At 41.1% G+C, this 27764-nt stretch overlaps 2 protein-coding genes across 2 annotated transcripts; both read left to right on the forward strand.

Annotated features, from left to right (window-relative positions):
- The first annotated feature begins 14486 nt into the window (after positions 1 to 14486).
- On the forward strand, positions 14487 to 19271 carry LOC123723349. Its single transcript, XM_045685928.1, has 3 exons — positions 14487 to 14574; positions 15751 to 15942; positions 17971 to 19271. Exons 1-3 carry the CDS (start codon positions 14487 to 14489, stop codon positions 19269 to 19271), a joined length of 1581 nt encoding a protein of 526 aa, XP_045541884.1.
- Positions 19272 to 22644: 3373 nt separating this feature from the next.
- LOC123723350 (uncharacterized protein K02A2.6-like) lies at positions 22645 to 26787 on the forward strand. The gene has a single exon (XM_045685929.1). It carries the CDS (start codon positions 22789 to 22791, stop codon positions 26785 to 26787), a length of 3999 nt encoding a protein of 1332 aa, XP_045541885.1. The 5' UTR covers positions 22645 to 22788.
- Positions 26788 to 27764: the final 977 nt, after the last annotated feature.

Here is a 27764-nt window from a genome sequence, read left to right on the forward strand (position 1 = left end):
GAAAATTAACGCAAGATGAACAAATTTGTGAAGAATTATTTCAGAATACAACATCAAGAAGTAGCAATGGCAGATACATTGTACAATTACCTTTCAAAACAGACAAGCCTAAATCCATGGAAGGAAATAGTCGAGAGATAGCATTGAGAAGATTCAAACAATTAGAAAGCAAATTAGAAAAGTCACCAGGTCTTAAACAAAAATATAATAAAGTTGCTCCAGTGAAAACAATATCCCTACCTCGTCTCGAGTTATGTGGTGTAGTCCTACTATCAAAATTATTACACCATGTAACCAATGCAATGAGAATACCATCAAATCAAGTTTATGCATGGACAGACTCTTCAGTTGTGTTAGCATGGCTGCTAGGAGAACCAAACAGATGGAAACCATTTGTCGCTAATCGAGTAGTGGAGATATTGGACAACATCAACAACAGTCAATGGTATCATGTTAAGTCTCAGGAGAACCCGGCAGATGTTGCCTCAAGAGGTTGCAGTGTCGATGAACTTCAAAACGATATTTTATGGTGGAATGGCCCTTCATGGCTTCTACAAAAGACAATAACATTTTCAAGACCTAACATTGTATCAACTCATCTCGAGAAGAAATCTGTACAAGTTTGTTTAAATACCATGGAAACTGAAGATAACTATTCAAATAAATTTTTAGATTTTGATAATTTTGATACACTAGAAGAACTTCAAAAAATAATTGTTTACAGTAGAAGATTTCTAAATTTCAGAAAAAAGGAATACAAAGAGTCCAGCATTACAACAGAAGAATTAAATCAAGCTTTATTAATCTGTATAAAAAGGGATCAGAGCGAACATTTCAGTGATGACATAAGAAATATTATGATGTATGAATATGTCAAACCAACCAGTCACCTTAAAACTTTGAACCCTTTTCTTGACAAAGGAAGAGTTATCAGAGTTGGAGGAAGATTGCGTCATGCAAACTTAAGGGAAGACAGTAAACATCCAATTATACTCGACTCCAAGTCTAAACTTACCGCACTTATTGTAGCTGATGCACACAGAAAAACTTTACATGGTGGATTGCAACTCATGCTTTCATATTTGAGAACGAAATATTGGATTATAAGAGCTAAAAGTATTGTTAAATCACATATTTTTAAATGCTTAATTTGTGCAAAACTTCGACCCAAAACAAGAAGTCAACTCATGGGTGATCTACCGAGTCAGCGAGTAACTCCATCACGACCTTTTCTCAACAGCGGCGTAGATTTCGCGGGACCATTCAACATCCTCATGTCCAAGGGCAAGGGCATTCGCACAAGCAAGGCTTACATTGCTATATTTATTTGTTTATCTACAAAGGCTATACACCTAGAATTGGTGAGCGACTTAACCTCAGAAGCTTTTATTGCAGCATTCAAACGTTTTGTGTCGCACAGAGGGCATTGTGCTCAGATGTGGAGCGATCAGGGTAGAACTTTTATTGCTGCAAATAGAGAACTGAAGGAGTCCCTAGATGAAGCTAATTTAGAATCATTACATAAACAAACTGCAAACACCTTGGCTATGGATGGTACTCGGTGGCATTTCATTCCTCCCTACAGTCCAACATTTGGTGGACTCTGGGAAGCTGGAGTCAAATCAATGAAAGGTCATTTGAAGAGGGTTTTGACAACAAATTTAACATTCGAAGAAATGAGCACACTTTTGTGTCAAGTAGAAGCTTGTCTCAATTCTCGGCCGTTGACACCAATAGATGACAGTGATGTAGATAATGTGGACCCGCTGACACCAGGACATTTTTTAGTTGGAGAAGCCCTTAAAATTGTTCCTACACCTAATTTAACTAACATTAATTTTAACTTACATACTAGATGGCTTTATACACAGAAACTTTTAAATGATTTTTGGCATCGATGGCAACAAGAATATCTAACAAGATTACAACAAAGACCTAAATGGTTGAAATTTAAAAAGGAATTTTCAATTAATGATATTGTATTAATAAAACAAGACAATATGCCTCCGGGGAAGTGGATGCTGGGGCGCATACTCAACAAACATCCTGGACCAGACGGGATAACCAGAGTGTATAGTGTAAAGTGTGGTGATAGTGTTACTAAAAGAAATGTGCTTAAATTGTGTCATTTACCTATTAATATTGATTCATAATTTACTGTAAAACTTGTTAAGTAGATATGTTATATCATTTTTCTTTATAAATTGTTGTAGTTAATAAGTTTACTTGATTCATACTTTCAACACTTACCTTAGATTCTTAATTAATGTTTTCTTCATATTGTGTACATATTTAATTTGCAATTACTTAAAACTAATTGATTAAGTTTGTGTTATTGATTTCAGCAGTTATGTTTTAAGTTTTTATTTTGGTTTTGAGATTTATTTATTTTGTTTTTCTTTTCATTTTGATTTATGCTAAGTTTGTTTACATTTACTTTGATTTGTACTGATTACAGCGATTTAACTATAAGGATAATTACTTAAAATTAGGATGTTTTGTAAATACTAGGATAATTTCATACATTTGTTTTCATACTTGCATATTTGTTTCACTATTTGTATTACTTAAGATTTTCATTCATGTGTGTTTACAACTTAAAATTTTGACAGTTTGCTATTAATTCATTCTTTGGTTTATATACAGTTTAATTTCAATTTCATTAATTTTCTTAAAAAGGCCTGTGCCCTTTTTGGTGGGGGGCATGTTAGTTTATAATCGATATTTACTCTATGATCAATAATGTAAACGAACTATCGATTCATTGATCTATGATCTATGCAATTATCTATTACTTTTGTAAAAGATGGCGAGTCGCTAATAAAATTTCGAACAAGTAACAGCGTTTCTCTTCTCAAGATCCGACATAACCACATCCAACCAACACTCTTTAAAGCACATATAAAAGCTTGAGATGACAGGTCTGTCACTAATTCTAAATGAATTGCTCTAGTAGCCAAACACACAAATAAACAAATATATCCTTTTAAATATCTGCAGTTTCTAGCCATAGTGTTTCTGATGGATACAGCACCACTAAAATCTATTCCTACGTGCGTGAAAACACGAGTTAACGTAACCCTAGGAGTTGGTAGGTTTGACATTTGTTGTCCACAGACTGTTCCTCTGTACCTAGTACATCTTACACATGTGTGAATACATTTTTTAACTTCATGTCTACCATGTATTGGCCAGTAAGTGAGCCTTATGTTGTATAATGTGTTTTGAACTCCCGCATGAAGTAATTTGAGATGATAATGACGTACAATTAATTCAGTTATGTGGTTTTTAGCAGCTAATATAATAGGGTGCGCCTGACTATATGGTATGTCCGAGTGCTGAATGCGCCCTCCCACTCTTAACAAATTATTTTCATCTAAGAAAGGATTTAAGTTTCTGATAGGGCTAGAAGTAAATGTGTATAATTTATGTGTGCTTATGTGATCTGACTGTGTGTTATTATTCTGAGCATTTTGTAATTCGCTAATTTCTTTTGGGAATGACTGATGTTGTGATGTTTGAATGATAAAATTATGTGCATGTTTGAGTTCAGAGACTGATAAATAAGAAATGTGTTTGTTAGTTTTGTTTTTTAAATTATATATGAATCTAAATATATATGCTACTGACCTAGTTAAGCGAGTAAAATTAGAGATCTTACAAAAGTGATCATAAAAGAATGAGTAGTTTTTAGTTAATTTTGTACAAACATTTACCACTTTAGTTGTTGACAAATCAATTACCTTTTGACTATCATTTTCAGGTATATTTGCAGTGATAGGCCACAATGTTTGGTCTTGTGTTAACCAAGAAGGTCCATTCCACCATAAAGAGCATGATGGAAGTGCATTTGGCATGACACCTCGTGTAATTAAGTCAGCTGGATTTTGTTTAGTATTAATGTAATACCAGTTGTCATTCTGTGTAGTATTAATGATAAGCATGAGTCTATGGGTAACATATGTGTCATGTTTATGTTTGTATGGTGATTTTATCCAACATAATACAATTGAAGAATCTGTAAATAAACATATACATGAAATATTGATTTTATTTTTAGTTGTATCTAAAAATCTGTTAGTTAACTGAGCTAGTTAAAGTAGTGCTCCACACAATTCTAGTCTAGGGATTGACTGTTGCTTTTTAATAGGTGCAACTTTAGACTTAGCCGTTACTAAAGTACATCGTGCTTAGGACTTGCGCTCCCGAGTTGGCACCGGTTTTAACGCGCCTGTTCCGGTTCTCCTACTCCTTAGGCGTTGTCCCGAAATCATGGAAGACTGTCATAATCCACCCGATCCCGAAAAAAGGAGATAGCTCAGACCCGTCCAACTACAGGCCGATCGCCGTTACCATCTTGTTCTCGAAAGTCATGGAAACGACCATCAATTGCCAACTCATGAGGTACCTTGAGGAGCATCAGCTGATTAGCGATCGTCAGTACGGTTTCCGACAGCGTCGCTCAGCTGGTGATCTTCTTGCGTACCTCACGCATCGATGGTCGGAGGCGATCGAGGGCAAGGGGGAGGCCCTGGCGGTTAGTTTGGACGTGGCCAAGGCCTTTGATCGGGTATGGCACAGAGCACTTCTCTCGAAGCTGCCTTCCTACGGGCTGCCCGAGAAACTACGCGCCTGGATTGCCAGCTTTTTGGAGGGTCGAAGCATCAAGGTCGTTGTCGACGGTGCATGCTCGGACCCCAAACCGATTAATGCTGGTATCCCACAGGGCTGTGTACTGTCGCCCACCCTGTTTCTTCTGCATATCAATGACATGCTGCAAATTAGCAACATCCATTGTTATGCAGACGATAGCACGGGTGATGCATTGTACACGGCCCGCGCTAACGTTTCTCGGGCTACTGCCAATGAGAACCGGACCAAACTTGTGTCTGAACTGGAGACCCTATTGGGTGAAGTTTCGGATTGGGGTCGGCGAAATCTCGTTGATTTCAATCCCAAAAAGACACAAGTATGCGCCATTACCGCTAAAAAACAACCCTTTGTCGTGGATCTTCGTTTCGAGGGCACTCCCCTGGTTGCCTCAGCCAGTATCAGTATTCTCGGCGTTGACATATCGAACGACGTTCAGTTTCGCGGTCATTTGGAAGACAAGGCCAAGCTGGCCTCCAAAAAACTGGGCGTGCTCGGCAGAGCGAAGCAGTATTTCCTACCGGGCCATCGCCTTCAGCTGTATAAAGCGCAAGTTCGGCCCCACATGGAATACTGCTCGCATCTCTGGGCGGGAGCACCCCAGTACCAGCTTCTTCCATTTGACCGCATACAACGGAGAGCGGTTCGAATCGTCAACGACCGAGTTCTTACTGATCGGCTCGACACTCTGGCGTTGCGGAGGGACGTTAGTTCCCTCTGCATTTTCTACCGTATTTACCACGGGGAGTGCTCAGAAGAGTTGTTTGGAACAATTCCTGCCGCCGAGTTCCGTCATCGGACGACCCGATAGACCGCCAAGTTCCATCCACACCACCTCGATGGCTGGCAATCCACAACCGTGCGGTTTTCGCGTAGCTTTCTACCGCGTACCGCCGCGTTGTGGAATGGTCTGTCCTCGGCGGTATTTCCAAACCGCTACGACTTAGGGTCCTTCAAGAAGCGAGCGTATCACCTTCTCAAAGGCCGGCAACGCATCTGCGATTCCTCTGGTATTGCAGATGTCCATGGGCGTCGATGAACACCTTGGTGTTCCCGCTGCTCGTTTGCCCCCTTCTCTTATAAAAAAAAAAAAAAACATGTAAACTCTTTGTTAGGATAAGTTGCTCTTAAATATAAACATGCTCCATAGGCTTTCTGTGAAGCATCACTGAACCCTAACAAAATGATATCTGTAGGAATATCAGAAAAGTAATATCTAGGAATCTGTATGTCTTTTAAAGAATGTAATTGTGAAATGAACATATTCCAAGTTTCTAACAATTCTTGAGGAATTAAAGAATCCCAATCTATATTTTGTTTCCAAATATCTTGCATTAATATTTTTGCTAATATAATTGTAGGAGATAGTAAACCAATAGGATCATATATTTGTGCAATTTGAGATAAAACATTCCTTTTGGTACATTGAGAGTTGTCACTTGAATTAGGAATGGAAAGTTGAAGTACATCTTTAGTAGGTATCCACTGTAAACCAAGAGTTTTGACTGGAGTGTGAGATAAAAAGTTGTAAGGATTGCTCTCAGTTTGTGTACAATCTAACTTTAAGACATGTGATAATATCTCTGAATGATTAGTTGACCATTTATGCAATTCGAAACCAGCTTTACTCAATAAGTCAATGAGCTGAGTACATAATTCTACACATTGCTCCACGGACTGAGCACCACATAAATAATCATCCATATAAGAACTAGATTTTATACATTCTGCAGCTAGCTTATGAGTGTTTATGTATTTATCAGCTAAATGTTGCATTGTGCGGCAAGCAAGGAAAGGAGCACTCTTAGTACCATATGTAACAGTTTTTAGTTCTAAGCATTTCAGTGGTTCTGTGTTTGAATTCCGCCATAAAATTCTCTGTAGGGCTGTAAATTTAGGATTAACCCAGATATTTCTATACATTTTAACAATATCACAAATGAAAGCATATTTATAAAGTCGGAAGCAAAGTATTATATCAAATTGGCAAACCCCCCCCCCCCCCCCAAATGAAGCATGACAGTGGGATCTAAAGAAAATCTACCCCAGGGGGGTACCAAAACCAACAGTTTTGGAGAATCCCCCTCCGCGCGTTTACACCTGAACTCTCGCCTGGAGTCCGGGGGTAAGCGCACGGATTGCCCCGCGTATTCTGGGGGGGGCACCATCCCGCTCTGTGCTACTGGTCGGGGCAAACGTAGCAAGCGCCATGTCACATCCCCTGCCACACTATCTGTGGACTTCTGTAACGTCAGGGGACTCCGTTCTAACCTTGAAGCCGTCCACCATCACCTTGAGACGACTAAGCCGGGCTTGCTCTTTCTCACCGAGACACAGATATCTTCTCCGGCGGACACTTCATTTCTTCACTACCCCGGGTATAAGCTCGAACACCGCTTTTTACCACGGGCTGGGGTGTGCGTGTACGTCCGTGAGGATATCTGTTCTCGTCGCCTCGACCACCTTGAAGGCCGGGACCTATCTGTTTTGTGGCTGCGTGTAGATAGCGACGACCATCCGCGAGTCTACGCGTGCCTCTATAGGTCCCATGGCGGAAATACCGATACAGACCAACTCATGGAGCTAGTCCAAATGGGCACAGATTCCGTGTTAGAGCAGATCCCTTCTGCTGAAGTCGTGGTTCTTGGCGATTTTAATGCCCACCATGCCGAATGGCTCGGCTCACGTACCACGGATTACGCGGGGAGATCTGTTCATGACTTTGCCTTAGCATATGATATGACACAGCTGGTTACCTCGCCTACGCGAATCCCAGATGTTGTCGATCATTTACCTTCCCTGTTGGACCTTCTGCTGACCACTCATCCGGACAGCTATCTGGTTTCCGTCGACGCCCCTTTAGGGTCGTCAGACCACTGTCTGGTCCGGACAACAGTGCCAGTCGCAAGACGCTTACGGTCACAACCGACTGGTCTTCGTCGAGTCTGGCACTTTAGGTCAGCGGATTGGGATGGGATGCGGACCTTCTTTGCATCCTACCCATGGGGGCAGGTTTGCTTCAAGCTGGACGATCCCGACGCCATTGCTGACTCTGTTGCAGACGTGGTGCTTCAGGGGATGGAACTTTTTGTCCCATCAACTGTAGTGCCCATCGGTGGTAGATCTCGGCCCTGGTTCGGTCGTTCTTGCAAGTTAGCTTTAAGCCACAAGCGGGAATGTTATCGTGCCTGGGCCAAAGCGTCGGAAACGGGAGACCATAGATCCAGCGGGCTTAGAATGAAGTACAACTCTGCCTCCAGGTCCTACAAAAGTGTAATTGCAAAGGCAAAGTCTGAACACGTGGCCAGCATTGGTGAGAAGCTAGTGTGCCTTCCATCCGGAACTCGCGCATTTTGGTCTCTCGCCAAGGCTGTCCAAGGAAATTTCTGTCGCCCATCACTACCATCTTTGCGCAGGGAGGACGACTCATTGGCCCATACTGCAAAGGAGAAAGCCGATCTTCTGGTATCCTTCTTTGCATCAAACTCGACACTGGATGATAAAGGTAACTCGCCGCCGAAAATCCCGCGCGTTGAGACCTCTATGTCGGATATCCAGTTCATCCAGAGATCAGTGCGTAAAGCGCTGCTATCTCTGGATGTCAACAAGTCGAGTGGGCCTGACGGTATTCCTCCTATTGTGCTAAGGACATGTGCTCCTGAGTTGGCACCGGTCTTAACGCGTCTTTTCCGGTACTCCTACTCCTTAGGCGTGGTCCCGAAATGCTGGAAGACTGCCCTAATTCACCCGATCCCTAAAAAAGGCGACAGCTCGGATCCAGCGAACTACCGGCCCATTGCCTTAACCCCTTTGTTCTCCAAGATAATGGAGTCTAGCATTAATTGCCAGCTCATGAGGTACCTGGAGGAGCACCAGCTCATAAGCGATCGCCAGTACGGTTTCCGTCAACGTCGCTCTGCTGGTGATCTTTTAGCGTACCTCACTCACAGATGGGCTGAAGCCATTGAGAACAAAGGGGAGGCCCTAGCGGTCAGCTTGGACGTAGCGAAGGCCTTCGATCGGGTGTGGCATAAAGGGCTTCTTTCGAAGCTTTCTTCCTATGGGCTTCCCGAGAGACTATTGGCCTGGATTGCCAGCTTTTTGGAGGGTCGGAGCATCAGAGTCGTTGTAGACGGTGCATGCTCAGACCCTAAACCAATTAATGCTGGTGTCCCACAGGGCTGCGTACTGTCGCCCACTCTCTTTCTTCTGCATATCAATGACTTGTTACATCATAGTAACGTCCATTGTTATGCAGACGATAGTACGGGCGACGCTTTGTACACGGCCCGAGCTAATGTTTCTCGGGATAGCGTCATCGAGTACCGGAATAAACTTGTGTCCGAACTGGAGACCCTTCTGGGTAATATCTCTGATTGGGGGCAACAAAACCTTGTCGAATTCAACCCCAAAAAGACACAAGTTTGCGCGTTTTCCGCCAAAAAAGAACCCTTTGTCGTCAACCTTAACTTTGAGAACACTCCTCTGGTTGCCTCAGCCAGCATTGGTATCCTCGGCGTTGACATATCGAGTGACGTCCAATTCCGTGGTCATCTGGAGGGGAAGGCCAAGCTGGCCTCTAAGAAGCTTGGTGTCCTAGGGAGAGCGAAGCAGTATTTCACGCCAGCCCATCGCTTACAGTTATACAAAGCGCAGGTTCGGCCACATATGGAATACTGCTCGCATCTCTGGGCTGGAGCTCCTAAATACCAGCTTCTTCCTTTTGACCGCGTGCAACGACGTGCCACTCGAATCGTCAATGACCGGGGTCTTACCGATTGGCTTGACTCACTGGCTTTGCGAAGGGATGTCAGTTCCCTTTGTATCTTCTACCGCCTTTACCACGGGGAGTGTTCCGAAGAATTGTTTGGAACCATACCTGCCGCCGAGTTCCGTCATCGCACGAGTCGACAGAGCGCCAAATTTCATCGCTACCATCTCGATGGGTGGCATTCCACAACGACGAGGTTTTCACGAAACTTTCTACCTCGCACAGCCGCGTTGTGGAATACTCTGTCCTCGGCGGTATTTCCAAACAGTTACGACTTAGGGACCTTCAAGAAAAGAGCGTATACCTTCCTTAAAGGCCGGCAACGCATCTGCGATTCTTCTGGCGTTGCGGATGTCCATGGGCGTCGGATCAAATAATTCTCGGTCCGTTGCTCGTTTGCCCCCTTCTCCTATAAAAAAAAAAAAAAAAAAAAAAAATATATATATCATTGTAAATGTTAGGACCCTCATATAGAATATCATTAAGAGATAAACCACTAGATGTCTTAGCACTGGCATTAGCTAGTATTTCATGTTTGCTAAATTTCTTTCTCTAATTATTTATCCAGCTTTTGATTATGGAATCACTTAAAGATACCAGAGTTTTTACTATTTTACTAATATTATAAATTCGAATGTTTAGATGGATGGAAGTTTGTTTATTGGAACGTATCTGTCGAACGGCTGAACGGATCTTGATGAAATTTGATACAAATGTAGAACATAGTCTGGAAGAACACATAGGCTACTTATAATTTTTTTTTTAATTCCTCGCGGACGAAGTCGCGGCCGATGGCTAGTGACCTAATAAATACGTTTTCTATTGGTACACGAAGCATAGTAGAAGTAGAGTGCCGTGACACTTGTAATAATACACGTGTCAATACAAGTATCACTAAAATAGAGTTTAAATCCATACATTATAGATTTTTTTGTTATTTAGCGTAAAATTGAGAGATAAAGTGAATTAATACTGTAATTATAATGTTCGTAAGAAACGGGATTCTTACCACGATTAGGCTGTTTGAGCTCCCGATATTACGAACATTATATACACACCGGCACAATTAGCGGAACAGAAAAAAAAGTGACACTATGATATAATAACGTATATATTTGACGAAAATGTAATTAGATACAAAATAACAAATTGATTAACATCTTTTAACAACGACTTTGGAAAGTCTTCGTCATTTTTTTATTGAAAAATAAAGAAATTTGAAATAAGTGAATTTTTTAGATGATTATGAACCATTACAAAAAAATAAAAAAGTAAGCATTAAATGATTTAACAATAAAATTAAAGCAAAATTAATAACGAGTGTTTCCCCCTCTTGCTCTGATTACGGTTTCCATTCGTCTGGGCATGCTATAGATTATGTTATCGATGATTTCTTGAGGCAACCGCTCCCACTCCTCAAGTAATGCGTTTCCAAGTTCATTCAGATTGTTGGGGGGTGGCATTCTGGATTTAACCCTTCTTTTTAGCAAGTCCCAGACATGGTCTATCGGATTCATATCGGGGGAATTTGCTGGCCACTGCATCACCGGTATAACTACGTGGCTAAGATATGCCTGTACCGATTGTGCACTATGAGCACGAGCATTATCTTGCATTAGAATAAAGTCGTCACCAATAAATGGGGCAAATGGTACAATACGTTCTTCTAATATGTCTCTGATGTATCGATCTGCTGTCATGGTCCCTCCTGTGACTATCACTAACTCCGTGCGAGCTCCCAAACATATCCTTCCCCAAACCATAATCGAGCCGCCAGTATAAGCCACTGTGTGTTCAAAATTAGACTATATGTGGCGTTCTCCTTTGCGTCTCCATATTCGCTGTCTCCCATCGATCTGTTTTAAAAGAACTCTGCACTCATCAGTAAAGAGAGCCTGCTGCCATTCGTTCAAATCCAATGACGATGTTCTCGCGCATAGCTTAATCGGTTTACGCGGTGACGTCTCTCAAGTTTTGGGCCTTTGGCAGGTATATACGACCCTAAACCAACTTCTTCAAAACTCCTGCGTACTGTACGCTCACTTACTCGTACTCCTCGAACGTCTTCCAGTTCATTTCGAGCTTGTACAGCCGTTAATCGCGTATTCCTACGAACTCCAAGTTGTAAAAAACTGTCATCTCGCCTCGATGTACATCTTTTTCTACCTTGACCCCTCCTCCTCACAAGAGAATTAGACGATCTGCATCGCTGGATGCTGCGATGAATCGTTGATACTGGTCGACGAAGCTTTGAGGCAATCGATCTGTAGGTATGGCCATTTCTTCTCATTTCATCAGCCCTAATGATTTCCAGTGATGTTAAGTCAGGCATAATAAAGAGATTTTAATAAACTAAATTGCCTATAGAATAACAAATTTATAAAAAACCATTATGTTACCAATTTTTCAAAAAAATTACAATTACGTAGTTATTACTCGAACAAGTTGACAAAACGTATTGTTCGGGAAAATAAAAAAATTAATGAAAAAAGTGTATGTCATCTAATTTTCTATTATCAAATTTGACAATAAATTAAAAAAAAATCATAACTGGCCAGTTCCTCCAGTAAAAGATTTTAAAATCCTGTTTTTTTTTGTGTTACGCTAATTGTGCCGGTGTGTATATTAGTAAAAACCACGAAAGTTTAAAGTTATAATACTGTAATTGTAAAATAAGGGCATTAATATTAAACAGTGATATGAGACTGTTTTATGCGAAATATTTTGGATCTTACAAGTTTTAGTGTAAATTGTACTTTGTCCATGGTTTCGATTCGAATCCGGTATACTATTTTTTTACTAACTTATATAGAAACGGCTAAAACACTCACGTATATATATCCGGTGTCGTCACCGACTAGTTTCGAGCCCTTCGGGGGCCCTTCATCAGGATGAGTGGGATTGGTATTATTTCGCGGACGCGGCCCGTCGCTCACTGCGCGCCTGCGCTCTTAGGGCGCGTCTTGAGGGGGCGGAGGGCGCGGGGTGCGCCGGCGTCGTTGACGAGGTTGATACCAAAGTGTCATGGGTGTTGTTATTAGAGTTTCCGGGGGCACAAAATGTACTGATTATATCCACAATATCGTCTTCAGCACTGTTGATGTTGTGTCGCGCCGCGTTCATTAAAACGGGTTCCCATGTACGCGGCAGAGCCCACCCCTAGTCTCTGTTGAAATTAGGTCGACGACCTATTTCAATAGCCTCCCGAAGCTTCCGAGACACGAAGTTCCTCTCACGGGCCAGCACTTTAACTTTGTCGAACCTAATATAATGCGAGGTTCCGGAGTTAAGTGCGTGCGTTAAGTGCGTAAATTAGACGACAACACCTCGGCGGTTGCGGATCACGATAAACAATTTGCGCACACAGAATGCGGTCGTGTCAAAATTGATTTGTTACTTAGTGGTAACAAGAAATGGATCACGATTTGGTTTGTGCAAGCAAAAACTTTTATTGAGCCAAATAAACATTTTAATAATATTTTTATAGGCACAATTTTATGAATATCTAGTGGTTTAGGGACGCGAATTAAAATTACAATATTTGTTTATATTCATTGTACATTGATAGTACATAAAATACTGGATTAGGCACCAAATTATTATTATACTATATGCACGTCTTTCATAGAATTGGTCCCGATGCGTTCCTTTGGAGATCCCGGGACTCTTACCAGTTGAGGATGGCCACCGAGGAGGTTTTAGTGAGTCTAGTCTCACATAACCCAGTGTAAATTTTTAAGATTCCCCCCCCCCCCCCGAAAAATAATGTACCCTAGACTAAACAAATTTGTTTTGAATTATGGGGGCTTAAAAATATGGGAATCTTTTTAAAAGATTATCTACTGAGAGCTAATCCTTACTTAATATTATAAATGCGAAAGTAACTCTGTCTGTCTGTCTGTCTCGCTTTCACGCAAAAACTACTGAAGCGATTTAAATGAAATTTTGTACACAGATAGTCTAGAGCCTGAGGTAGGACATAGGCTACATTTTAACGCGAAAAAGGGGTTGAAAGTGGTGAAAGTTTGTATGGAATTATCGTCATTTTTACAGGTAGAAGGTTGAAACTTATTTTCAAGGCTGCTAATTTGATAAAAATAAATATGAAATTAAATTTTTGTAAAAATTTTACCCCCAAGGGTGCTAAATAACAATAGGGGATGAAATTTTGATTGGCAATATGTTCGGTTTTGGTGAATGTTTTGTTTAATATGCTGTGCTGTAACCCTTACCAATATTTAGTCTTGAGCCTGTGGAATGTCGTAGGCTACATTTTAACGCGAAAAAGGGGTTATAAGGGGTTGAAAGTGGGGGTGAAATTTTGTATGGAATTATCGTTATTTTTACAGATAGAACCTTGAAACTTTTTTCAAGGCTGCTAATGTGATATTGTTAGTAACGATTACAAAACTAGATGGCGCTGTTCGATAACGAAACGCGATATGGTTTGGTGTAACTATTTTGAATATACATTGTATTAATTTAAGATTTTTTGAGTTGTTCTTGTGTGTTGTTCTTTTTCTTGTGAATTGTTAAGTGAGTTGTGAGTAATAAATCTATATAAGTGAGTGAGTGTCTAGTGCTTTCCCCTACAATTTTATGGTCCTTCGAGCCGGATTTTGAGATAACGGGACTTTCGATTATTCAAACACTTAGAATAATTTGGAGAATTTCGCTTATAAGCGACTTAGAATATTTTACTGATTACGAGACTTGTAAAATTTTCAAGTTCACTGATCAAGGGACTTAGAAAAATTTTAAAGAAATTTGGACTTAGAAAAATTTTCAATAAATTTGGACTTAGAAAATTTTGTAAATTACAAGTGAATCAATAACATTGCAAATGGAGACCTTAATATCAGAACAAGAAGTTACTTTAGAACTTATTTAAAAAATCGGAGTAAATTTCAGAAAATCCTCTAAGTCAAGATTGAAAGTTGCTACAATTCAAGTGAAAGTTGAGACGTTAAATGAGTATTGGACGAAATTCAGAACAACACATTTTTCTATAGTGCAAATAGCTACTTCTGAGCAAAAATTAAAGCATAAATATTTCGCTATAGACATGTTTGGCATAGGAGAAGAGGAATATATCAACACAAAATCAGACATGTTAGAGAAAATGGAGGAGTTAAGTGATAGAGCAAGAGCCCGTGAACCCCAGACCTTCGTTATTTTATAAAAGCTGAAAGTTTGTCAGCGCATGCTCCCAACACAGGTAAGAACGATGGACTATTATGAAGTTTGGGTTACCGTGGCTTTGGCAGGTAAACGGTACTAAAGGTGTGTAAAATACCGATCTAAATTCATCAAATAATAAAGTGTGATTTTTTGGTATTACCTTCAGAATATTATTAAAAATCACGTTATTGATTGCCAGACACTTAACATCGTGGCAACCCCTTGCCAGACACCCCTAATGTTCATGAAATTATAATTCTACTTATGTTATAGTATAAAAGCTGATTTTTATATATAATACTTAGGTAATAATTAGATGATGTTTCCTCATCAGCCAGACATTTTTGATAGTTCCAACCCCTTGCCAGACAATGATGTAGGGTCGCTGTAGGAGCGAGCGCGAGACAGTATATGTATGGTGGGTGCGAGTGAGATGGCGAGATAGGTCTATCGCGATCCCTCAATAACAGATTATAAAAAAAAAACCAAACAAATAATACTCAAAAATTTAATTAAAAATATATTAATAACATTACAAGTTATTATAGAGCAAGAGCCCGTGAACCCCAGACCTTCATTATTAGTAGTAGTAAAAGTAGTATCCATTTCAATGGAATTCTCTGCATATATTCTCTCCAATGAATCAGTATATAATTCATGTAAATGAATCAATAAATGACAGCGGCCATTGTTGATAATATCTTCTTCTATGATGCTACAAATTTCATTGAAAGATTCTTGGTGGTACTCTCGATAATGATGCCAATCACTTTTAACAGATATTTTCGCCAATGAAGATATTTTATTATTAAACTGAATCCTACAGTCAGTGTGATAGTATATTTTCGGACTTGCAATACTTTCCAATCTACTTAACAACTCATTATACTCTTTTTGACTTTCAATGCTAGACATTATACGAGACTGAAATTGGTTTTTATCACCTTCATGGAGTGGAAGCATTTTTGATCTCACTTGTCTCTTTTTTTTATTGCAAAATAAACAAATTTTTTTACTTATACTGATTAAAATGACTTATGACTTATGACTGATGAAAAAATATTTTACCCCAGAACCTAAAAATTCTAAAAAGACTGTTGAAACAGAGCAAGAAAAAGAGCCATCTTAAGACGTAAATATATCAACAGACGATTCAATACCAGGTTCATCGCATTTGTCTGAGTTAACTGTATCACACCCACCTTCAGCTTCTCAATCAACAGAACTTCAACCTTCCCAGGCAGCTGTGGACATTCGCGGACTTGAAGAAGTGAGTGAAAATGCTAATGCAACCACAGAAGTAAATAGTTCGATTCAAAGTGATACCAGTGTTGATATAAGTAAAAAAATTTGTTTATTTTGCAATAAAAAAAAGAGACAAGTGAGATCGAAAGTGCTTCCACTCCATGAAGGTGATAAAAACCAATTTCAGTCTCGTATAATGTCTAGCATTGAAAATCAAAAAGAGTATAATGAGTTGTTAAGTAGATTGGAAAGTATTGCAAGTCCGAAAATATACTATCACACTGACTGTAGGATTCAGTTTAATAATAAAATATCTTCATTGGCGAAAATATCTGTTAAAAGTGATTGGCATCATTATCGAGAGTACCACCAAGAATCTTTCAATGAAATTTGTAGCATCATAGAAGAAGATATTATCAACAATGGCCGCTGTCATTTATTGATTCATTTACATGAATTATATACTGATTCATTGGAGAGAATATATGCAGAGAATTCCATTGAAATGGATACTACTTTTACTACTACTAATAATGAAGGTCTGGGGTTCACGGGCTCTTGCTCTATAATAACTTGTAATGTTATTAATATATTTTTAATTAAATTTTTGAGTATTATTTGTTTGGTTTTTTTTTTATAATCTGTTATTGAGGGATCGCGATAGACCTATCTCGCCATCTCACTCGCACCCACCATACATATACTGTCTCGCGCTCGCTCCTACAGCGACCCTACATCATTGTCTGGCAAGGGGTTGGAACTATCAAAAATGTCTGGCTGATGAGGAAACATCATCTAATTATTACCTAAGTATTATATATAAAAATCAGCTTTTATACTATAACATAAGTAGAATTATAATTTCATGAACATTAGGGGTGTCTGGCAAGGGGTTGCCACGATGTTAAGTGTCTGGCAATCAATAACGTGATTTTTAATAATATTCTGAAGGTAATACCAAAAAATCACACTTTATTATTTGATGAATTTAGATCGGTATTTTACACACCTTTAGTACCGTTTACCTGCCAAAGCCACGGTAACCCAAACTTCATAATAGTCCATCGTTCTTACCTGTATTGGGAGCATGCGTTGACAAACTTTCAGCTTTTATAAAATAACGAAGGTCTGGGGTTCACGGGCTCTTAGACTATGAGAAAACACCTGAGTTATTAGAGAAAAATATAACACATAACCAAACACAGGAAGTCAAGCTACCAAAAATTAATATACCCCAATTTTCTGGAATTTATCATGACTGGAGTACATTTAGAGATTTGTATACACCACTTATACATAACAATCATTCTTTATCCAAAGTTCAAAAGCTACATTATTTAAAATCAAGTATAACCGGTGAGGCAGAGCAATTATTAAGACAAATACAAATCACGGAAAAAAATTAGGATGTTGCATGGGAGACTTTAAATAACAGATATAATAATCGGAGAATAATAGTTCAAACTATACTAAATCGACTTTTTAACCAAAGAAAACTATCCCAAAGTACAGCCAAAGGAATCAAAGATTTATTGGATACGACAGTCGAATGTCTTAACAGTTTAAAGAACAATGATGTGGAAACCAAAAACTGGGACATCATAGTAATCCATTTGATAGTCAATAAGCTGGACGATGAATCACATAAGCAATGGGAAGAAGATGTTGGAGAGTTACCTATAGATATCTTACCACTTTTGAGAGATTTACGAAATTCCTAGAAACAAGATTTAGAGTCTATGAAATGATGAGTACTACTTCAGTTAATGTGTCAAGAGAGAGAAACCCAACAAAATCATTTATTACAACTAATAATACTCAACATTGTCCATTTTGCAAACAAGATCACCGCTTATCAGCATGTACAGAATTTGCGAAATTAGACGTAAACAAACGAATTGAACATATACAGAACGCGAGATTATGTTTTAATTGTCTATCACCGAGTCACAGTGTCTTAAATTATAGATCCAAAGCGTCCTGTCATGAGTGCAGAAAGAGACCTCATACATTAATTCATCTAACCAGAACAGAAAGAGAGAGTGAGCCTAACAGGTCTGAAAATACAACCATAGAGACTCCAACTACATCTGAATCGAGAGTTATTCGATCACATCTTACAGTACAAGGAAAAACTGCATTATTAGCAACCGCACTGGTTAACATCGAAACTAGTAAAGGGCCTCAAACCTTAAGAGCTCTTATAGATCCATGTTCACAAGAGTCCTTTGTAAATGAAATAACTGTGAAACGTTTACAATTACGCAGAAGAATAGTGGAAGGCGAGGTGAGTGGTGTAGATCAGATGACATCAAAAATCAAATATGCTACTGAGTTGGAGATCACTTCGAGACTAACAAATGCATTCAAAATTAACTGTACAGCATTTGTAGTAAAACAAATCACAGACTTTTTACCCACTTCAAGAGTCAATAATGAATCATTCTCTCACATCCAACATTTAACTTTGGCAGATCCAACATACATGGAGCCAGGTACCATAGATTTACTTTTAGGAGTTAATGTATTTACTGAAATAATAATGAGTGGAGTAATTAAAGGAAGTGAAGGGTCACCAATTGCCCAACAAACACAGTTTGGTTGGATAATATCTGGAGGAGGTATAAAAGAAAATATAACAAGAGGAATAGTAAGCATGCACTTAAACGTAAAACTAGAGAAAATGTTAGAGAAATGTTGGGAAGACGAGAATGTGGAGATTAGAAATAACACGCCCTATACATTAGAAGAGTTACGAGCTGAGCAAATTTACGAGAATACTACCACACGAGAACCTAATGGAAGATACGTCGTCGCACTTCAGTTTAAGCACGACGAACCTAACCTACCTACCCATACTTATGAGAGAGCACTAGACAGATTCAAGAGATTAGAGAAAAAACTATCACAAAATGAGAAACTGAGTCACGAGTATAATAAAGTCATGAGAGAGTATCTTACTTTAAATCACATGGAGCCGGTAAAAGAGAGAACGAGAAACGAGAGAGCCATATACCTACCGCACCATGCAGTATTGAGAGAAGATAAAATTACGACAAAGGTTAGAGTTGTGTTTGATGCTTCGAGTAAAGGAAGCAACAATATTTCACTTAATGATGAGTTATTAATTGGTCCACCGCTACAAGAAGAATTACGTAGTATTTTGATGAGATGGAGAATGCATAAGATTTGTTTTACAGCTGACATAATCAAAATGTACCGACAAATAAGACTGAGAAAGGAAGATACAGATTATCACAGAATATTATGGCGTTTTAGTGATGAAGAAGAAATACAAGATTTTAGATTGCTAACAGTCACATTTGGCACAGCATGTGCGCCATACCTTGCAATAAAAACACTTAAACAAGTAGCGATAGACGAAGATAAGGATGAGTCAAGAGGCACAGAGAGCCATTCTTAACGATTTTTTCGTCTATGACATTTTATCAGGAATTTACGATGTAGAAACTGCAATCGACATTCAAAGTAAAGTAACAAAAATACTACAATCAGGAGGTTTTGAGCTACAAAAATGGAATTCTAATAGTAAACAATTTATGGAAGAGATCGAGAATAGTAAAAGAGCATCAAAAAATGAGATAGAGCCAAACATAAAGGATACAATAAAAACGTTAGGTATTAACTGGAATACACTAACTGACAAGTTACAAATAACAAATACAGTCCACAATTCGAAAATATCACTTGAACCAACTATAACTAAGAGAAAGGTACTTACCGTCATAGCTTCGCTATTCGATCCTATGGGTTGGCTAGCACCGAGTATTATTGTTGCAAAAATCTTCATGCAAAAACTGTGGGCAGCAAAGATTGCATGGGATGATGAGTGTTTTCATTATCGTAGTGTTGACCTTTGCCGTGTTCTACGCTCTGGGTATGGTAATGTACTTGATGTGCCATTTACTAGGTCGGGTTATTATCTGAATTCGTTCACAGTGAAAGGTGCGTACTTGTGGAATGAGCTGCCTCGTGATGTTCGTGAGTCAAAGTCCCTAGCTATATTCAAATCTCAGCTACATAGCCATCTCCTGAATAAAGTCACTCGCTAAATCTATTATATTGTAAGATATTTGATGCAAAAGTATTTTAAAAGAATTAAACTAACAGCGAAATAATGAATTTAACTCTACTTCATAATAATCCTCGCTGTAGTATAAACTCAAACCGAACGTAAACAAACAAAAATGTCAGACATTCCGCAATGACGAATGGAAAGAGACAGCCTCGAGCAGCAGCGCACGCTTCCTTATAAAACCTTTTTTTTATGCGGCTACCCTCAACAGTCCTAACACGGCTTCTCCTGACATGAGACCGTCCTCGGGCTCGTTCTTCCAGCACCTTCAACACTGGAATTCGTCTGTAACAATGGCATAGAGTCTTTCGATACCAGCTCGTTGGCAGCCGCGATGCGGGCGCGCTGCTCGTCGTCAGGCGCTACACTGGCGCGCTGCTCGGCAACAGGCGCTGCACTGGCGCGCTGATCGTAGACAGGCACCGCTCAGGCGCGCTGATCGTAGACAGGCACCGCTCAGGCGCGCTGATCGTAGACAGGCACCGCTCAGGCGCGCTGATCGTAGACAGGCACCGCTCAGGCGCGCTGATCGTAGACAGGCACCACTCAGGCGCGCTGATTGTAGACAGGCACCGCTCAGGCGCGCTGCTTGTAGACAGGCACCGCTCAGGCGCGCTGATTGTAGACAGGCGCGGCTGTGGCGCGCTGATTGCAGACAGGCGCGGCTGTGGCGCGCTGCTTGTAGGCACGCGCGGCTGTGGCGCGCTGCTTGTAGGCACGCGCGGCTGTGGCGCGCTGCTTGTAGGCACGCGCGGCTGTGGCGCGCTGCTTGTAGGCGCGCGCGGCTGTGGCGCGCTGCTTGTAGGCGCGCGCGGCTGTGGCGCGCTGCTTGTAGGCGCGCGCGGCTGTGGCGCGCTGCTTGTAGGCGCGCGCGGTGCACAACACAGCTACACAGTAGGACACAAGATCCGACCAAATCCGCATCTATATCAATAATGGTGACCTCGGTTATTTGATCATAACTCTTTATGGTTTCAAAACATTCGACACATGACCATGCGAGCCATGACATCAGTGGCAGCCCGCAGTATGCCAGATACTGAACGTCCCGCAGTCCGTTCAATGCCTTAATTCACAAGACCATGTAGGGCAAGCGTCCCGCAGTCCGTTGCCGATAGGAGCGTCCCGCAGTCCGTCCTCTACATGATATTAATGGCAGCCCGCAGTATGCCAGATGCTGAACGTCCCGCAGTCCGTTCAATACTTTACTTCAAAAGACCATGTAGGGCAAGCGTCCCGCAGTCCGTCCTCTACATGATATTAATGGCAAACGGCAGTTTGTCAGTCGTGAACATACCCTAGAAGCATCTACTGATACAGAACGTCTCATATTCCGTTCACAATCTCACATCTGCGGTTGGGTATCCCGCAGTCTACGCAACGCAGAGCATCTCGACAATACATGGACAAAGCAAACTGAACTAATAAAGGGCATCAATGACTATTACGACATAATGACATACGTCTGAATCAGGTAATGGCTTAACACGCTCAGCGCAACCGACTAGCCTTACAAGGTCACGTTAAAATGAAAATATCATGCTGGCATGTAACGTGTTAAATCTTGCCACGACTCGGCTTTACCTGACCCTCACTAATAAACTGATCGAGGTATTCAATTTCAGTCTTTAGTAAAGAACATATCTTTAAATTAATTGAAAAGTCTATTGTTGACTTATTTGGCACCAAAACTTGAAATATAAAAACATTGATTCGATCTTACCGCAGTACAAATTGAATAAATCGTGTCCACAATCCTCTCTGCTGTGAAATACACAGACAGCGCGTGAGCCTCACTACCGACATATTCCCACGCAGAATAAACGGCTTGGTCCACGCTATCCATGTTTCGCGAACACTGGTATGACTTTGATATCGACTCAACTTGCTACGACTACAACAATTATCACGGTAACGATCTGACATTTTTCTCTTTGCATTTATTTTTTACGAAAATGCAAACACAAACACAGAGTGAGCAAAGTGGATAGAATCACGTGGATCCTATCCCACTTCTGATGTAAGATATTTGATGCAAAAGTATTTTAAAAGAATTAAACTAACAGCGAAATAATGAATTTAACTCTACTTCATAATAATCCTCGCTGTAGTATAAACTCAAACCGAACGTAAACAAACAAAAATGTCAGACATTCCGCAATGACGAATGGAAAGAGACAGCCTCGAGCAGCAGCGCACGCTTCCTTATAAAACCTTTTTTTTATGCGGCTACCCTCAACAGTCCTAACAATATATTAAGTAAGTTGTATAATCTGTTAAGTATATTCGTATTTAACTAGTTTAATTATACATAGTTCTTGCTCTTATTTATTTATTTTTGACCTTTTTTTTATATTTATGATACACCCCGCTATTTATGTTAGTCTCTCCTGTCCCACAGGGTTGCCTGGAAGAGATCGCTTATAGCGATAAGGCCGCCCTTGCGATGTAAATTAGTATTTAGTAATTTTTCTGTATAATTCGTATTAGCAATAAGAGTTAATAAATAAAAAATAAATAAATAAATGAGCTACCAGCCTCACTACGCAATGAATGGTGCAAATACAATTCTCAGTTAAACAAACTTTCTGAAATAAATGTAGATAGATGGATGGGTACCTCGAATACACATCGTAGATTTGAGTTGCATGGTTTTTCAGACGCTGACTGTTGTGTATGCGCCTGCCCTGCGTGTGTTTTCGAACTGGCGGCTGCGCCCGCCGCTAATGTGACAGCGACTTGAATAAACAGTCTGCGCTAAGCAAGCAATCGTTTCATTACTCCCAATACGTAACAGTGGCGACGAGTGCGTGAAATACCCACTTTTGAATAAATAAAACCCAAAATGTCTGTAATGCATTTTGGTGTTTTATCGTGTTTTAATCACAGTGAACAAACGTGGAAAACGTATAAAAGTCGCATAACGCAGTGGTTTATCGCGAACGACGTAAACCATATAACCGATGCGACGGGAGTTAAACGACGAGCTATACTGCTTAGTGCGCTCACTGAGGGCACATACAAGTTGGCAGCAGATCTAGCGCTGCCCAAGGAACTCCATGAGGTGCCCTACGAAGATATTCTAGATCTCCTGGATGCTCATTTCACGCCGAAACGTGTCGGTTTCGGCGAACGGCACAAATTTTACGCAGCAGTGCAGCAACCCGCGGAGTCATTTACGCAATGGGCGGCTCGACTACGGGGACTCACGGCTAATTGCAACTTTAGCAGCCTAGAAGAAGTACTCCGCGACCGGTTCATAGTGGGGATGCTACCGGGACTCGAGAAAGAAGCGATCTTCGCCGAGGATCTGAGTAGCCTGACCCTGGCAAGGGCGGTGGAGCAGGCCGAGAACATCAGGTGCGCGCGGACGGGAGCAGTCTCGAGCGGTGTCGTTACCGCGCATACAGAAGTGCTATGTAAAATCGGACAGTCGAACAAATGTGAACAAGAAGTGAGTGAGAGAAAGTCGGGAAAAGTGCAGTGTTCCGTGTGTGGTTATTTTAACCACAGGTCGCCAGAGTGTCGTTTCATTAATAATACGTGCAAAAAATGTAATCAAACGGGTCACCTCCGACGCATGTGCAAGAAGGTGAATCTGACGTCAGCTGTGACGAGCGGGAAGGGCGAGAACGACGACGGCGGTGAGTTGTATAATATCCGATCTTTCAGGGGTGAACCTATGGTGGAGTCTGTTAATTTAAATGGGGTCACTTTAAAATTTGAAATTGACAGCGGGTCCGCTGTAACGGTTATTTCCGAGATTATTTTTAAACGGCATTTTCATGTGTCATTGTCGCCTTCGAATAAAAAGTTAATGAGTTACACGGGCCAAAGAATACACTGTTTAGGTGTTATGCGTGAGTCACAAATGTCGTTCGATGGGGTCACTCGCGCTATAGACGTATACGTGGTACGTGGCGGGGGCCCGGCACTTCTCGGCAGGGATTTTATCTCGAAGTTCCACTTAGAACTAGCTCCAGTAAAATATTGTGGGTCATCGCTCTCGATAGAACAGCTTCAGACTCGTTTTTATAAAACATTTTCCGACAATTTGGGTTGTTTTAAAAAATATAAAATAAAATTATTTTTGAAAGAAAATTCGAAGCCGAAGTTCTTTAAAGCGCGACCCATTGCTTTCGCCCTCAGGGAAAAGGTTACCGACGAGTTAAATAGGCTAGTCGACCTAGGTGTGCTGAAACCTGTTGACCATTCCGAATATGCGTCCCCCATCGTGCCAGTCCTAAAAAGGAACGGCTCCGTAAGAATATGCGCCGACTACTCGGTTAGTATTAACAAGCAGCTAGTCGTCGAGCAGTTTCCCTTGCCGACTGTCAATGAGTTGTTCTCGAAGCTGCACGGCGGCGAACAGTTTACGAAGCTAGACTTGTCCAGCGCGTACAATCAGCTGTGTCTCGACGAGGACTCACAGAAGCTGACGTGCATTAACACGCACCGTGGACTTTATCAGTACACACGGCTCGTATTCGGTCTGTCCTCAGCTCCGGCGATTTTTCAGCGCGCCATGGAGACCGTGTTGTCGGGCTTAGACGGGGTATTGTGTCTGCTCGACGATATTTTGATTACAGGTCGTAATAGGGAGGAGCACTTGACGCGACTAAGTTCCGTATTGCAGAGGCTCGAAGACGCGGGGTTAACACTTCAAAAGGAAAAGTGCGAATTTTTTAAAGACGAGATCAGTTATTTAGGTTATGTAATTAACAAAAATGGTCTTAAAAAATCGCCGGAAAAAGTTAAAGCCATACTAAACGCACCTAGGCCAAGTAATGTGAGTCAGTTGCAATCGTTTTTAGGGCTAGCAAACTATTATAGAAATTTTGTACCCGGTGCATCAATGATGTTAAGTCCATTGTACGAATTGTTAAAAAAGAATAGTAACTGGAAGTGGACAAAAATTCACTCGGACGCTTTCTCATCTATAAAAAAGTGTCTAGCGTCGGATTCGGTTTTGGCACATTTTGATCAAAGCGCTAAACTTATTCTAACGGTCGACGCATCCCCCACCGGTCTCGGGGCGATTTTGTCACAAGTGGGGAAAGACGGCACGGAGCGGCCGGTTGCGTACGCGTCGCGCACACTCACGGCCGCCGAGCATAGATACTCGCAAATACAAAAGGAAGCGACTGCGATTATATTCGGGGTGCGTCGGTTTCACCAGTACTTATACGGTCGATCGGACCCTTTCGTCTTACGAACCGATCACAAGCCTTTGATCTCCATCTTCGGTCCACATAAGGGTATTCCAGAAGTGTCAGCAAATAGGCTGCAACGTTACGCGATGTTTTTAAGCGCATATAATTACGTTATAGAATATGTTCGCAGCTCCGATAACAGCGCGGACTATCTTTCCCGCGCGAGCTTGGCGGGGGCGGGGGAGCGCGGCGCGGTGACCACGAAGGCGGGGCGCGCGTCGTGCGCAGACGCCGCTGCGGCGCTGTGCGATAGGGCCGCATATGTTTGCTTCGTGGTGGACGGAACGTTGCCTATTACCGTAAGCGAATTACGTCATGAAACATCCAAAGACGTAATATTATCCCGCGTTGTGAACTATGTTCTAAACGGCTGGCCACCTAAAGTAGCAGATTTAAAGTTGAAGCCGTACTTTTTATGTCGAAATCAGCTATTGGTAGAAAATGGATGCTTAATGAGGGGCCATAAAGTAATCATTCCAAGTTCATTACGTAAAAAGGTAATGAACGAATTGCATACGTCCCATTTAGGGATAGTTAAAACTAAGGCTGAAGCGAGGTCCAGATTTTGGTTTCCGGGCGTGGACGACGCTATTGAAAATTTAATCGGGTCCTGTGAGGTGTGCACCCGGCTGAGGCCGTCACCGCCGCGTGCTAAGCTGGCGCCGTGGAAGTTTCCTCCTCAGCCGTTTCACAGGGTGCACATCGACTTCTTAGGGCCGTTAAACGGTCGGTCGTATTTGGTCATCGTAGACTCGTATACCAAATGGGTTGAGGTATACGACATGAACGCAAACACAACGTCGAATGCAGTAATCGAACGGTTTTACGAATACATTGCGCGTTATGGGATTCCGAACACGATTGTGAGCGACAACGGACCCTCCTTTGCTTCGCAAGAGTTCTCAAAGTTCTGCTTAGGAAATGGAATCAAGCACTTGACTACACCGGCATACCATCCAGCCGGCAATGGTCAAGCGGAAAGTATGGTAAAAGTTGTGAAAAAAGGCATCAAAAGTAGCGTTATGTCTAGTCGTACAGTGAAGGAATGTAAGTTACGTCTCCTCAAGTTTCTGTTTGACTATCGAAATTCAATTCACTCCACCACAGGTCTATCCCCAGCAGAACTGGTGTACGGGCGTAAACTTAAATCGCGGTTGGATTTAATTAATCCCAGAGAGCCGTCGCCCTCGTTCGGCGCCCTTGCCGATTTTGTTGAGGTTAGGCAGCAGTCGCAAATCACAGCCCATGGTGGGAAAAATAAATCTTTCTTTTCCCCTGGTGAACATGTGCTATACAAAAAATTTAGTGGTAAAAATAAGTTCACCTGGCATAAGGGTATTGTGTTACGGCGACTGGGCAAAGTATTGTACGTAATACAAGATAATGAAACTTTAGCTACACTAAAAAAACACAAAAATCAATTATGGTTATATAAAGCCGACTATACTAATAAGAACTTAAACACGTGGGATGTTGATGATTTTGATGAGGTTGTTGATAGTATGCCAATATCGTTAACATCCTCAGGAATGCCAGAAGTCCCACAGGATAGTGATAGGGCCTATCTGAGGGGGGAGGTGAGGAAGCATGCTCGCTTCCGGTCACACCTCCTATCAACCATCCCAATGTGACTGTAACTCGAGGGGTAAGGCGCCCTGCGCCGTCCGATTGTTTAGAGTTGGATAGTCAATGAATATAATTGTGTTAGTAATAAGCTACTGTATATAAAAATTGTATAATTGTATTGTCTTTATCAGAGTTTAGGGTTAAATGCTATGTCACATCTAAAGGGGGAGGGATGTTGTGTATGCGCCTGCCCTGCGTGTGTTTCCGAACTGGCGGCTGCGCCCGCCGCTAATGTGACAGCGACTTGAATAAACAGTCTGCGCTAAGCAAGCAATCGTTTCATTACTCCCAATACGTAACACTGACGATGACGATGAAGTCAAGGTTTCGTTGATAATATCAAAAACAAAGGTAGCACCTTTAAATCAAGTAACGCTCCCACGTTTAGAATTATGTGCTGCTCTTCTGCTGACAAAACTTTTAAAACATGTCGCGACCGCATTGAGAGTTGATGAGACACATACTTACGCTTGGTCCGACTCACAAGTAGCGTTATGTTGGATTAACGGCGATCCCAATAGATGGAAACCATATTTAAAAAATAGAGTGATTGAAATATCAAATACTTTCAAACCAAATTGGTCTTACATAGCTACAAAAGAGAATCCCGCTGACGCAGCATCTCGAGGAGTAGCGCCTGAAAAATTAAAATCCCATGAGTTGTGGTGGCAAGGTCCATTATTTCTAAAAGATAAATACATAAAAAGACTTACCTGTGAAGTACCAACTACTACATTGGAGCTAAAAGAAACAGTTTCTTGTATGACAGTTAAGTTGCAAGAGTCAGAAGATGTGGAAATACTTACCTTATTAACTAAATATTCTTCTTTGAGAAAACTAATAACGGTGATAGCATACTGTAGACGATGGCTGCACCTGAAAAATAAAGACAAGGTTAAAACATCATTTATAAATTTTGAGGAAAGAGGAGAAGCACTTACCGTTTGTTTAAAGTTGTCACAAGGCATAGAGTTTAGAGATG

This window comes from Papilio machaon, chromosome W, assembly GCF_912999745.1.
Source record: "Papilio machaon chromosome W, ilPapMach1.1, whole genome shotgun sequence".
NCBI lineage: Eukaryota > Metazoa > Arthropoda > Insecta > Lepidoptera > Papilionidae > Papilio > Papilio machaon.

What these genes read in the sequence shown, in the direction of transcription:
- LOC123723349 (XM_045685928.1), top strand. Translation starts at nt 14,487, where the DNA reads ATGTTTGGCATAGGAGAAGAGGAATATATCAACACAAAATCAGACATG. An exon ending in AAGTGATAGAGCAAGAGCCC is followed by an intron (nt 14,575 to 15,750) that starts GTGAACCCCAGA and finishes ATATATCAACAG; the next exon opens with ACGATTCAATACCAGGTTCA. An exon ending in TGATACCAGTGTTGATATAA is followed by an intron (nt 15,943 to 17,970) that starts GTAAAAAAATTT and finishes CACATCTTACAG; the next exon opens with TACAAGGAAAAACTGCATTA.
- LOC123723350 (XM_045685929.1), top strand. Translation starts at nt 22,789, where the DNA reads ATGTCTGTAATGCATTTTGGTGTTTTATCGTGTTTTAATCACAGTGAA.